This window comes from Lepidothrix coronata, unplaced genomic scaffold (assembly GCF_001604755.1).
Source record: "Lepidothrix coronata isolate B3197 unplaced genomic scaffold, Lepidothrix_coronata-1.0 Scaffold99, whole genome shotgun sequence".
In the NCBI taxonomy this organism is placed as follows: Eukaryota; Metazoa; Chordata; class Aves; order Passeriformes; family Pipridae; genus Lepidothrix; species Lepidothrix coronata.
The window spans coordinates 426944-441082 of record NW_016690279.1 but is presented as its reverse complement, the minus strand read 5'-3'; the positions used below and the strand labels follow the sequence as shown (position 1 = coordinate 441082).

The 14139-nt window shown below is 47.5% G+C and overlaps 1 protein-coding gene across 1 annotated transcript in view; it reads right to left on the bottom strand.

The window, feature by feature from the left end:
• Nucleotides 1–13917, bottom strand: part of WSCD1 (WSC domain containing 1) — a 25309-nt gene extending 11392 nt beyond the window's left edge. The window contains exons 1-4 of the mRNA XM_017822815.1: nt 13113–13917; nt 4799–5484; nt 1005–1119; nt 347–531 (exon numbers count right to left, since the gene is read on the bottom strand). Coding sequence (XP_017678304.1) covers nt 347–531; nt 1005–1119; nt 4799–5225 — 727 coding nt within the window. The 5' untranslated portion in view covers nt 5226–5484; nt 13113–13917. The remainder of the gene's footprint in view (nt 1–346; nt 532–1004; nt 1120–4798; nt 5485–13112) is intronic.
• Nucleotides 13918–14139: the final 222 nt, after the last annotated feature.

Here is a 14139-nt window from a genome sequence, read left to right as displayed (position 1 = left end):
TGGGTTTGTCCGCCTGCAGTGGGTGCCAAAGGGAGTGCTCTGCACTGCATTGTGTTTCATCCCTGGTGACACCAACCTCCTCCATGGCAGTCCCGAGGCAGCTGTGCCAGGCAGTCTCCCTGCTCTGGGGCAGAGAGCAGCGCTGCTATTTTGGGGAGGGAGCGAGGGACCAGACCAGCAGCAAATGGACGCTGTGCCCTGCAGGCACCTTTGTCCTTTGCCATTTCAAACTCTAGTGACAAGCAGAGTGAGACAATCAGCGGGGACAACCAACGTGCTCAGCCCAGCCCTGACATCTCTCCCATGGGGTGAGTGGCCTCCCCTCTTCGGTCCCACACCCACTTACGTCTCCTGGCTCCTGCCCGCAGCTCCTCCACCCTGTAGACCGAGAGCCGGTTCACCCCTCCGCACACAGAGCCCTTCTCCCCCTTGCACTCGCTGTTGCACTCCTCAGGCCTGGAGGCGGTGGCCGGGAGGGTGTTCCCGCAGTAACACTCTGCTCCGTACACCAGCCCCGCGTAGGTGTAAGCCCTGCAAGGAGCAAAACCAGGCGTTGTCACAGAGGCACCCGTCTGCTCCCCACTTTGTACCTAAGGGAGGCAGGAGCATGTCCCTGTGTATGGTGTGAGCTTCTGCTGCCCCGCTCCAGAGCTGAGTCTGCCCCAGGGACAGCATGGCCTCCTTGACAGAGGCAGCCAGCTTGAGATTTGGGCTAGAGACCAGTATCTATCAAAAGACAGGTATCTAACAAAGACTATTTAACCAAACGGTAATTTTTGTCAAGGAAAATATATTGTAGGTAGCTATGCTGCCATAGAGAATAGGCAGCAGTGCAATGGTCTGCTTCAAGCAGGGTAGCAGAGCTACGCCATGCCTGAAGGTATGAGATAATTACCGTTTTTACAGATGCTGTATGTCTAATGTAGAAATGCTTTTCCCATTTCAAATTCAGTTCCACTTATTATCAGAAGAGAGAAAACTTGCAGTGAAAAAGTACCACTCACCTCTCAGCACAAGCTTCCTGACAGTGAGCTACTGTCATTTTTCTTAAGTCATAAAAGACAGCTCCCTTCAGTGTCCTCTCCCTCGAATCGTCGGTGAAGCATCCTATGTAGGTGCCTGTGTGCATGCAAGACCAGGGTTAGGCAACGCATATGGGATGGAGAAGGGGGGAAGGGAAAAACCCATACAGGGCCGATCCAGCACCACACGCTGCAAGCAGGGCTGTGTTCAGTCAAGTCCCAACCTGCCCGGGGTCCCACCTGCTCTGCAGAGCTCTCCCTTGGTGCTGAATCTTGGCAGGTGTATTGAAGGGGTCAGTGTGACTGTCCCATGGAAATGCGCTGAAGGGAAATGAGACTTTCACCAGATTCCTTTCAGCAGACCTGCCTTTGCACACCTGGAGTCCACGATCCCCCGGAACCGCGGCTCCTGCAGGCAGATGCTGCCTGCTTGACTCCCTCCCTTGGGAGATGAAACATGGCACTTCTCTAAAGTAAAGGAGAATGTAGTCTTCAAAATGGTAAAAACTTCCAGAAATCTTGTTGGATTTCTCCCAAGTGCTCTTTAAATCTCTAGTTGGTAATGATATAGGGCAAGAAAAATATTGAGAAAATCAGTTTTCTTTGGGTATATTAAAACTGTAATGGAAAGAAAACTTCAGTCTTAACTAGGCAGTGCCATGCATTGAGCTGTCTCCTCTCTGGTGCAAAGGAATCTCTTCGTCTCGCTTTACTTAGCATATGAAAGATGAATGTTTCTCTTAGACTGCATCCAATTCAGCCTATTTTTTGTTGTCGTGAACAAAATACTATAAAAATCCAGCCTATTTTTGAATATACGATTGGAAGGATGATGTGGCATCCCACTATTACACAGCAATTGTGTGTCTGTAAGTACATTTTATCATTAAAATATGAAAGAAAAAAGGAAATTTGATTTTAAGAGTAGCAACACTGAGATGATAGCACAGGGAAATTAACTAATCTAAGCTGTGGACAGGAAAAGAATATACGATGAAAAATGAAACTAAAAAGCATAATATTAGCAATAAAATAATTCACAAGAAAAAGGAAGTTTCAGCCACTCTAACATGGATTTTGGAGCCAGGAATAATAAATCAAACATTTAAATATTACAAACGCAACAGTAGCTTCAAAGACCTACACTCAGTAATTTGCCAACATGCAATTAGAAAATTCACAAGCTGTGAACACACACTCCAGCACGCTGTTAATGAGGTGGGAGTCATGCACTTCCAGCGAGGGTGCTCCACATTTCACTGTTGGCTTTTGATTTGGGTATTTCCATTCAAAGCAGCAGCAAACTGAGGCTGTGGGGCCAAAGAGCCCGAGTGGGGGTCCCAGGCAGGGCAGCCACTGTCCACCCTCCTCCCGTGTCCCTCCCATGCCACTGCCAGCCCAGCAGTGGTTTCTCACTCACATCCTCCTATGAATGAGTCGTGGTCTTAGTGACATCTCATGTCATGTCAGCGATCCAGTCCCTGTCACCTCTGCATCTTGTGCAATGGCAGAACCAGGCCAGGAGAAACTGTAAAACTCCATCTGCTGTGAGCACTTGGAACAGAAAACTCTCATTTGACACTGACAGTGTTTGCCAGTGTCCCTGGCAGGAAAAGATGAGGTCCCTACCCTAAGCTACTTGCAGTGTCAACAGGTGGGAGCCTGACTTGGAGAAAAAAAAAGGACTTGGATTTTCTCACCCAACTCTGTGTGCTCCTGGGTGGAGTCAGAGCAAGGCAAAGTGAGCTGGGAGGTTCCCAATATGCTGGGTCAGATGCCATTGTTTTTGTCTTGGGTTAAGGGTCTGCCTGGGGAGGCACACGGAGGGTTGGCTGGCAGCCCCTGGGCAAGCAGGGGCAAAGCAGCTGTGCTGCATCAGAGCCAGGGTGTTTTTGGAATGGCACCACTGAGGAGTGCACAAGCCCAGCCTCCAACAGTCAGGCAATGCTGCTTCACTGAGCAGGAACTACAGGGCATCACTGAAACGTTAATAAGCGTTATAACCACGGAGGAGTTCATTAGATCTTGAAAGAGATAACAAAATAACAAGCATCTAAGTTTACTAGAAGCGAGTTGGGGAAGGTAACATGCTCTACGTAGGTAGTTAAATTTTAATCGATAATCTTCAAAGGCTGATCCAGCTTCTTAACAATAGTGTTATTAATAATGTCACTTCATGTTCAGTCAGATATTCAAATGATGCATATTTGAATCTACACTTCAATATGGTGGGTGGCCCCTCTCATCAGCAGTTAGAACCTGAGCAAGGCCCTGGCTGAGTGGCTCTCACTCTCTCCTCTGCCACCAAAACCTGCTACCAACAGGGTGTTCTAAAGTGTCCGTGGAGCAGCTCCAGTGGTTCAGGTAGCTCCAGTGGTTCAGTCTGCATGACTCACACTGTGTGACTCATCTCCCATACAACCACCACTATTGCCTTCTCTCTCCCATTTCTGACAATTCCCTCGGTAGGTATCACAATGAGGCACCCATTTTGTGGGATTTTTGGATTAGGTGCTCTTTTGTTTGAGTAAATTTATTCAACAAACTAAAAAGCAGTTTAGTAATGTGGTGTCTAGTCATCCAGATCCCATTCCTGCTTTATTATCAGTGAAACATCTCCAAGAACAACTAGTTCTTCTAAAAGGCAATGTGTCAAAGACTGCAAACTCACACTCTGATGCTGCAGCGAGGGCATGGCAGTCACCCAGGGCAGATCCTGGTGCTTCCTGTGGTGGGCTCCTCAGGGGCCTTTTCTGCTCCCTGGGAACGCTCAGCCGTGGGGTGTGATGGCAGGTTTAGGGCTCCAGCTCAGCTGTGTGACAGCCCAACACCACGGGCTTTGTGCTGCCTGGTCGAGCTGTGCCGGCCCAAACGTGCCTGGATGATGCAACTCTCAGCGTGGTCATGAGGGTGTAAAGCCATTCAGGAAATGTGAACAACTAGAGTCCTGTTTTGCTTCTTTGCTTGCTCTGGATAATAGTTTCTTAAAATTCTTCCTGCTGACCCAACCCAAGGGGTATTTACCAGCAGTGCTTAGGGCAGCAGAGTCGGACTCACAGTGAACTCATGTTTCTGTCAAACTGGAATGCCTTTCCATTTGAATTGGAAATGGTACGGGTTTGTACCATGTTTTCTGGGCACTGCTGTGCTGTGCCCATGCAGCAGTGTGAATTCTCCTTGCGGTCCCTTGCCCTGTTGGACATTCTCAGCAAACTTGTCAAACCCCAGGAGTCTGTCTCCAGTTTGGGGGGGTTGATGACTCACCTCATGTCCCCCAGAGGACAGAGTGTTTGCAGAGATGCTCACAGAGGGCAGGTCAGGAACAGTGAATGCATTTGCAATAGTAGAATTTAGTTTTAGCTTTAGCAGCAAGGAGGCACTTCTAGACTTATGGTACTGTGTGGTCTTGGATAGTTAATCTGATAAAATCCACTTTTAAAGTGTTCCCTCTTCTGAGAAAGAAAATCAATTAAAATGGTCATCTCTGCCTGCTTGAAGAGAAAATAATTTAAATAAGGGAAGCACATTGCACTGTCTGGGCTTCCATTCAATCAATAAAATTACTTTTTTGGAGGAAGTTACAGCTCAGCATGACCAGGGAGGTTAGGTTTGTACTTTGGCATGTGCACGTGCCTAAGAACTGTTTTGAAAGTAGTGATGAGCAAGGAGGAAGGCACATCTGCAGGGACACATTGTGGTGCTCACCTGTGTCTGCCTGGGACGTGCAAGGTGCAGTTTATGTGCGTGCCAGAAAATGTGCAAGGTACGTCCCTTACCTTTGTGTTCAGCAGTGTGTTTGATCACTTTAAATCCTGCTGTCTCCATGGGCTCCTGGTTGCTGATGAACCTGTGAAACCACCTTCTTCTCAGCTGCCTGAGCTCCGAATTGCGGGACACGAGCCAGCGTGGGCTGTGCTGCTGGTCCAGGGCCGGCTCCTGCAGCGCATCCATGCCCACCAGCAGCCTGGGAGCAGGGCGGGGGTTCTGCAGAGCCCTGGGCTCTGCCATCCCAACCCCGGGTGTCTCATCTGGCACTGTCAGGGCCTGGTTAGAGGAGGTCCCGTGTGAACCTTGCTGGATAACCAGGCGGGTCCGCTGCAGCAGCAGGAGGCTGCCAGCCATCAGGTAAGCTGCTGTGAGGAAGAAGAGCAGAAACTGGGTCCGACGGAGAAACTTCTGTAGCCTGAAGAAAGCTTTGGCCATGCCCTTACTGAAACTGGGCCCTTCACGCCTCCTGACAGGTCCCTGAATCTCCACCTGACCAGATGCTCATTCCTCCCATAAGTTCAGCCCATCACTTTGGTGCCTTCCTCCGATGAAAAGCTTCTTCCCAGCCAGCTGCAGCAGAGACCAGCTTGGTGCAGCACTGCCACCAGCCTCAGGCACCAGGCTGGCCCAGGGTCTCTGTACGTTCCCAGGGTGATGCCTTCATCATGTCCTGCCGAACAGCCGATGCTGAAACCTGAATTACCAAGGGGAGGAAGGCTGGTTCACATCCAAATTGAAAATATGCACCATCAGGGTCACTTTCCCCCATCCATCCACCCCTTTTGACTTTAGATGAGCATTTCTCCATCTGTTGTTTATAATTATGTACATTAAGAACTATAATCCAATGAGAACAATTGATTGAGTACAAGTGAGTTTCAGATCTTCAGACTTTTTTTCTTTCCTTTCTCTTTCCTTGGAATGCACAAAAAATACCTTTATGGTGAGATTATTTATCTCGAGACGATTGGAAAGGAAGTTATTTTCTTTTGTCAGTAGCCAGCATCTCCATCCCTTGTCACTGGCTGAACAGGCAGCCACAGTACAGGCATCTTTTTACAGAGGTATTACCAGATTCCTTCCTTTCAGCTAAACAGTAGCTGAGCTACAAATGCAGATCAGAAGGAAACTGAAGTGTGGGTGTGTGGGAGGAAAAAAGAAATTGCATTAACTCACAATAGATAAGATAATAATTATTAATCTCTGTGCAGCACAATGAAGTTGGGCTTTATGCTGGAAGGATACTTGGGGGTTCTGTATTTACAGAGCTCGGGGAGTTGTTGTGCATGTTGCTTTATCAAAAACCAGAGATCCTGCCTTTTTTTTTTTTTTAGTAGATTCATATTGCCAACTATTGATGTGCGGATGCGTGTGGATAAAAAGTAGTGAATGTTTGAAAAAATTTCATCTCAAGTTCAGCAGATCTCTCTTGACTGCTGCTGAGCTTTGCAGCTTTAGTTGTGCTGATGTGTATCACGATGAGATTGTCTGGGCAAGAAAAGCTCCTTTGTGCTCTAGGGAACCTTTAACCTCCCATGGCAAATAAAAGCTGGCATCTCCCCATAAGTTCCTGTTTTCCCAGTGCATCCCTTCTCTGTGGAGCCAGGCAAGTGTTGAGAAAATATGCAGTGTTTTCCAGAAAAGAAAATATTACGGCTTTTGTTTAGCTTGCAATTGGGGCACACTCCTGAAATCCACAGTCCTCTCAATGAATGTCTGCTTACTGGTATTTCTTGTTTCAGTATCTGACTGAAAGTTTTGTGGATATTCACTTATGCCTCTTTATTAAATAAATGTTGCCAATTAAGTCTCCACCCATTCCCTTTTTCATTTGGTTGGGCAAATTCTTTCTGTCTTAAACAACAACCAAAACCAAAGGTTCAGAACTTCTAGGACAAAAACTAATTAAGGCTCAGCTGAGTCTTTTGTCAGTTGAGCCTGAATTCCTTTTGTGTGACCTTTCAGCCTTGATTCTTAAACATAGCTGTCACAAGGCAGGAGTCCCTGTCTCTAATCCTAAAATTTAGGTGGCCTTGAAGACCTGATTTAGGTACTTTTTAAGTTGTTGTTGTTGAAGTTCATGTGCTGATTTTAGTTGTATGGGACTGAGTAAAAATATTCTATGTCCTTATTTCTCTAAGGGCTCGGGAGCATGAGCAGGTGAGAAGCACTGCCAGGCTGTACATCTGCAGTGAATTCTGACTGCTCTCACTACAGAAGTTGCACACCTCCCTTCAAAGCCAAAGAAAATGCATTGATTTACACCAGCTGAAGAGCTGACCCTCAAACTTAAATTATTGAAAATCTCTGATCAATGTTGTGAGTGCTCAAGCATTGCAGTAAAAGGGTCAGAAGTACCAAGACAGATGAATAGAAAATTAGCCCTAATTAGATCCTGCAAGTTGTTACTGCGCTAATTCATCTGAAGAAATACTGTCTCTGAGCATAGGTGGGATTCGATTCACTAGTTGTTCCTGCCATGGAGCTGCTGGAAACTTGAGCTGTTCCCAATGGAGGCTGTCTGATCTGAAAGCAAGCTACGTGCAGATATTAGCTTGGAATTTGGGCTGGGAATGACCGTGCTCCCTGCAGCCAGCAGTACTTTGAGGGAAGGCTGGGTCAGTGGGCAGGTGGCTGTTTGCCTCAGCAGCTGAGGGCTGGGCACACCCTGCTCTTGGAGGTGTCATCTGCACTATAAAGTGGTGGTAAAACACTGCTGCAAAGCCTCATCGGGGAGATGGCAACGGCTGCAGTCACACAGGACTTCAAAAGGTTTAAGATTCCCCCCCCCCAGCAGCAAGATGAGGCCAGATAAACTGATCAGATTTGCAGTAATTCAGGGTTTCACAGCTCTTTTGGTTTATTGACAAAGTGAGAGATGCTTCAAGCCCAGGTTCTCAGATGCACTGTTCTGGCACTGGAGAGGCTGTGCTGCAGCAGCCACAGCCTTTGGGCTCATCAAGCCGTGCCCAGAGTGGCAGCTCGGCTGGAGAAGGGCCACTGAGGCTGTGTAGCAGAGGTTGGGCATGTTAGGCTTCACTGGCCCAGTTCAGTCTCTTTTAACATCAGTGTGTGCTTGGTCAGTGGATTTGGGTAGTTTGTCCATGTTTGCAGTGGTGTAGAGTGGAACAGCTGGAGGCTGCACCATCCCCAGGATGAGAGGATCTGCCACTTGCCCAGGCAGCATGTGGCAATGTTTCCTGGAGCCAGGGGAGGCCAGTCTGGCCACCACCTGCCCAAAGAGTGCTGTGGTAGGGTGTGTGTGTCCACCTCCACATGAGCAGGATGGAAAACTTGCTGTGCATCAGCAGAACTGGAGAAAACACCCAAGGTATCAGACCTAATTTAACTGTGCAGCAGGCTTTGTGCCCAAACACAAAGAAATGTTTGGCATTGCTCCTGTTGCTCCGCCAAGTTTGTTTATTTATTTATTTACTAAGGAAAAGCTGCTTCTATGTCTCAAAAGGGTAACTTTGCCCTTGCCCAGTGGCTGAAAAAGTTTAAATGGTATAAGGCAATTTTGCTGCATTCAACATGATGTGAATGAATTACCTCCAGATGCACTCGCCCTTAGAGCAGTTGCCATGACAGTGCATTGTAGTAAAATCCAACCAAATAAATAAGGAGAGTCTCTGCCCACAGACTGCTACGAACGTGCAACTCAAAAATTAAATGTTGCTTTTTAGTGGGGAAATAGCAGAGGGTGCTACTGACATAAAAACTGTCATTTGATTTTTCCATAAACTGCATATTGCAATATCGTCAAAGTATGCCTAGAAGAATTCAAGTGCATCACTTTTGATGATGATATTAAACAGGGAAGAGTAAGAAGGAAAGAACTAGTATCTGGTAATAGAAAATGCATCATTTATCTTTGTCATGCATGTTTCACTTAAAATGAATGCAGTGAAACAGAAGAAAAGCAGTCCTCTGTTCATCAGTTCTCAGAGCCAAAAGTGTTTAGGACCATATTAATTAGGAATTGTTTGTAAAATCATAAAATTGTAATTGAAAGGAGTTTGAGATGAACAATGAGAACTGTTAAATGGCAGAGGAGCTCTCTAGGTGAAGAAGGTGATGAAAGGGTTAATGCTGCACAGGCTGCAGGGCTGGTGGGGCCAGGGAGAAGGGCAGTAATTAGCACTGGCAAGTATCAGCTTGGGGGATGGTGAGTGGAAGCATGGGAGATCCACTGGGTCCTGGGCCTTCAGCAGGGAAAGAATCCCTTGCCACCGGAAAGTTGCTATAAGGAAAAGCAGGTCAGTACCTTGCTTCCAAAATGATCTTGCAAAGTGTAACAGAGGATATCACACTAGGCAGCTGTGTTAATGGGTTCGTAAAGAGAAATAAAAGAAACATGGTAAAGCTCTTGGCAATTCTGCTCTCCTAGCTCAAGGAGCAGTTACAGAATTCTTAAGGGAAGGCTGAATACTTTCAGTGATGCCAAGAATGCTGGTAAAGGCTGAAGACACTGAAAAACAGCCCCAGACTTGAAGGTGAAGAGTTGCTTATGTGAGGGCTTTCCCTTGATATGTGCTCAATGCAGAAGCTCAGGTCAGTGCTGCATTGATGGCTGCAGCTCATCAAGAGTTGGTCTTGTCTAAAGAGCAGCAGGATTTTGCAAATTCAGAGTTCTTGGCATGGAAGCAAGATGTTTTCTATTGTAAACTGAAGGGAATTGGACTCACGTACACTATTTTTAGAAAAATCCATCCCTCTTCCACATTTCTCCTTTCTTTTGTCAGCTTTCTTTGAGGACAAGTGCAGTCAGTTAGGCCCCAGCTGAAGGATTCTGGCTCACAGCCTTTTCTTTGGATACACACTGCCTTTTTCTCAAGGCAGTTTGGAAAGTCAAGGGAAACATCATACTGCGTGAATGCACATAGGAAGTAAAACTCTTAAAAAGCCACAAATTTGATGCTGGGACCCTGTCAAGTATTTGCAGTTCCCTTTATTCCGATACCTGAAATCATCCTGAGAAACTGAGACAGCTGACAGTGAGTGTTCCTTGTAGCCGTGCTTTCATATGTGCCCAGAGCATCTCTCCAGGTTTGAGAAAGGGGTTAGAAAAGACAACAAAGTTGAGCTCTTCCCTCATACCTTGAGTGGAATTGACAGAGAAATTCTTTATTATTCCAGTTTCCAAATATTGGGAAAAGAGAGAAAAATTAAACTGTGGAAAGTGGCAGATGCTGAAAGTGAAGCTTAGAAGAAACATCCTCGTGCTCTACTGTCTTCAGCCAAAATCCACCCAAATCAGGATACAGGTTGATGCTGATCAATTTTGGTTCAGGTCCTTTGTTACTTTTTCTAACTCCTTAAGAAAGTGTCATGTGGAATTGTCTCAGTGACAATATAATTGAGGAATTCAGGCAAAGGAAAGAAAGGTGATTTTGTGATTCCATCACCTTTCCTTGGATATTCTTTCACCAAAAAGAGGGGAAATTTTTGATGAAGAGTTACTATAATATTCATGTCCTTCATGTTGCTGTGGACGACAACCCGGTCGCTGACCTTTCTGGCAGTTATGGTGCAGTGCTCGAATGAGACCCATCCAGAATTCACAATCTGGCCTTTCAAGAGCATTTGGCTTCAGCTGGAGGCAGAAGCACCCTCCAGCTCTGGCCCTGGGCAGGCATCTCTCCTGACAGCCCTACGTGTGTGGGTTCTGTCGCAGGGCACGAGCTGTGCTGCACAGGCAGGGCCAGGGCACAGCCCTGGTGTGCCCCACGTCCCACTCGCTCCTGCTGTGCCCCATGTCCTGCTCCTGCTGTGCCCCACGTCCCGCTCCTGCTGTGCCCCACGTCCCGCTCCTGCTGTGCCCCACGTCCCGCTCCTGCTGTGCCCCACGTCCCGCTCCTGCTGTGCCCACGGCTCCTGCTGCCACTGTGCCCGCTCTGCTGCTCTCTGTTCTTCTCATCCCTGCCCTTTCTGCAAGGTAAGGGGAAAACTCAGGTTGCTTTTGTTCTTTGCTCTGAGGCAGGAACATCCAGCTTGGGCCCACAAGGCTGAGGATGAGTTAGTGCCCCTGCTTTGCTCGGGCACAGCCTGTGTCACCCTCCACGTGGAACACACATCAGTCAGTTCTGCTGCTGCAGAACCTGCTGAGGGTTTTCATCTAAATATGAGAAAAGGTGTTTTCCTTGTTTCCTTTCAAGTCACCTCCAACACTGTGATTTAGAAAATAATTTGGCTTTTAAATATTTCTAGAAACTAACTCTTTCACCCCTTTTCCATCAAAATGAAGCTTATGGTCTAGGGATTTTCAGTAAAGCAATGGAGTGACCGATGAGACAGAAGGGAAGGGACCTTCAGGCAGCCCTGATGTGCCATGCCAGCTGCCTTCCCAAAGGATCTGGCCTCATCCTCAGGGCTGCTGGAAGCAGTAGGCACTTCTTCAAGTACTTCTTCCAACTTAGAAAGTTCTTCTTGCTAGAGGATGGGTTTGTGCTCACCCGACACACGTATCTCCGTGTAAGGTCTGTCAAAAAGCTAGAAATGAGGTAAAAGCACCCCTTTCTCCGCAGGCCGTGGTGGCAAGCATTGCAGCTTGAGAGGGCTTTCCAGCAAGTTTACCATTGCTTGCTACAAGTGTGTTTGCTACAATATGTAATCAAATTGCAAAGTTATCTTTGATGCTGAGACTGTGTTAAAACTTTTAAATAATACTGAATGGTGATTAAAAAAGGCAGAAAAAAAATCTTTATGCTGAGTTAGCAGGAAGACAGAGAAAAAACTCTGTAGTCCATAAACTAGTCAAATCAAGTTGAAAATAACACAAAACATACATTATACCTCCTGTATTCAATATGGGAGGTGTTTTACAGTGACAGATAATTCAGCTTTGGAAGGGAAAGGTAATCTCACAGAGCAGAGCTGCAGCCTGAGGCTGGAGAGTCAGCACTAACTTGTGCAAATTCAGTCCCAGCAGCTCTTTCACCAGATAGTCCACTTTTTGAGACCAATTTTTTATCATAAATAGGTGTAAATCTGGACAATAATGTTGTTGGTGAGCCCAGAGCCTGAGGTGAGTGATGCAGAGGAGTCTATGGGAGGCAGCTGGTCCAGCAAGGCTTGTTGTGGAACAGTGTGACTTGGAAAGTGCTCAGAGACAGCTTGAGTAGAGAGCACACTGTGGTGACATGGTATTTCTGCACTAATCCCATACGTTTTACTTAGCTCAGTGATAATGCAGGAATCAGGAGAACTGATTCCACACCAGTATGGAAAAGATGTGGGCATATGCAAACCCCTGTTTCAGAGGTAGACTTGCACACACATATGTGTGTGTGCATTCTCTGCAGAGGGATGTGTGCTCCAGAGGTGATATACAGGCTGATAAACCAAGAGCTTTCAGCAAACTATTCCTGAGCCTTGAAAGTATTTTGTCAATAGTAAAGCATTCATGCATGATGTATATCCTTTGATATTAAAAGTTCAAGTACCCAGCAAATGATGATCTGCAGTTTCCAAAAGCCCCTATATGGTCTGTGGCTGAAGTTTTGCATGAGAATGTTATAACAAATCTACCATATATTGATGTCTGCTTTAGCCCACAGGAGCTAGAGATGAGATCTTTCCTGTGTGCAAGGAAATCTACTTGAATTAAAATAACATACAGCTTTGTAACTAAATCATAGGTGTTTAAAACGTATCTTCCATAAACCCTTCAATATATGAATTCCTGCAACATTCACGTTGTTAAGAGTGTATTTGTTCAGCACAGTGATGTTCCAGAAACTGTTTGGAGAAGCTGAGCATTCCAGCCTGCCTGATCAGGCTGACACAAACATACTCGCAGTATCCATGCTGACTTTTCAAGCTTAATGTTCCGTGGATGCTTGGGGAAAGGGCATCTCGAGACCAAACTGAAGTCTTTATAAATAATGCCACTAAGCCCCGTCTACTTAGGTGCTGTGGATAAATTTAATAAATCAAACAGCCATTGAGACTGCAATGAACGCTGATACCTCAGCCTCTGCAAAAAGTTGTCCGGTTTTTGCTCGTGCCTAGGCCAGCTGGCACACGGCTCGAAGAGGCAGGTACTGCAACCGTGAGAAAAAGAAGAAAAACCTCACCTTTCTTTTATGGCCGAGGAACCCCTGTTGTAGCCAGGCAAAGTCCTGGACAATCCAGTGAAATATTATAAAAAGCCGTAATGCATGTCTGAAAAGCTGGTAAATCCCGCTCCCTCTGCCCTTCCCTACTAATCCTTCTCCCGCCTCCCGGTTCCAGCGCGCAGACCGTAATCCCGCGCACCGCTCCGTGCGGGCTCTGCGGCTCTCGGGTCCCCCCTGTCCGCCCTCCCCCGGCCCCGCTCACCGCTGCCGTCCCCGCGGTCCCTGCGGCTCGCCGGGGTCCCCGTGTCTCACCGGGCCGGGGCTCCGGGGTCCTGCGCCCTGCGGGGGCCGGCGGGAGGGAACCGCTCCATGGCCTCCTGCGCCAACAGGCTGGATGGAAGCAGCCTCCGCGCTGCGCTGCCAAAATCCTCAGGCACAGCCGGTGCACTCGTGTTTCATAACGCTCTCCTGCTCGGGGAAACAGCCTCTCTCTACGGCTGCTCCACGGCAGAGCTCTGCAGCCTTCTGCAGCTGCAGACGTTTCCAGACCTAGCCATTCCCTCTGCCTGGATGTTTGTCCAAGCGCACGGATGGCTGCATCGGCAGAGGGCTGAGTGGCGGCAGCAGCGTGAAGCCCTAATGCGATCAGCTGAACGGATGCTCAGTGTTTGTTTCTCGGTGCCTCTTCCCACTAGGGGCAGATCCTTCTGAAGCCGCTCCTCTGGAGACCCGGACCCCTTCCCAACAGGTCGAGAGGGTCCCGGGAAAGCGAGTCCCTGACAGCCTCCCGGCACCAGCTTGGAGATTTCAGGCAGAAAATTGTTATTCTGGGCACAGTTGGCTGGAAGTAAAATATTTATAAATGTGAGAGCTGAAAGGCAGTTGCTGGTGTCCTCAGGACTGCCTGTGCTGCCGCCTTCCCTGCACGTTTCAGCTCTGTTCTGCTGCTGCTTCTTCACATGGAGATTGAGCAATTTATAATTATTCTTAAAGCATCTGCATTTAAGTGGGGGCAGGCTGCACCCTTGTAACTGCACGGGGTTTTAAAGCACCCCACAGTCTAAGCATATTTAATGAAACCTGTGAAGATTTGTCTCTTGGAGGCAAAGTCTAATGCAGTAGTGGGACCCTTGGTTCCTCCCCGTGCCAGGGAGTGTGAGTCAGATACATCAGACCCAACACCTGCCTGGCTGTGAAAAAGCAGCACTCGGGGGCTTTTTTTGGATCTAAGAGGAAAGAGGGAATTGGGATGCCACGTGGGGCTGATCCTGTTTCCTCTCTGTATGCTT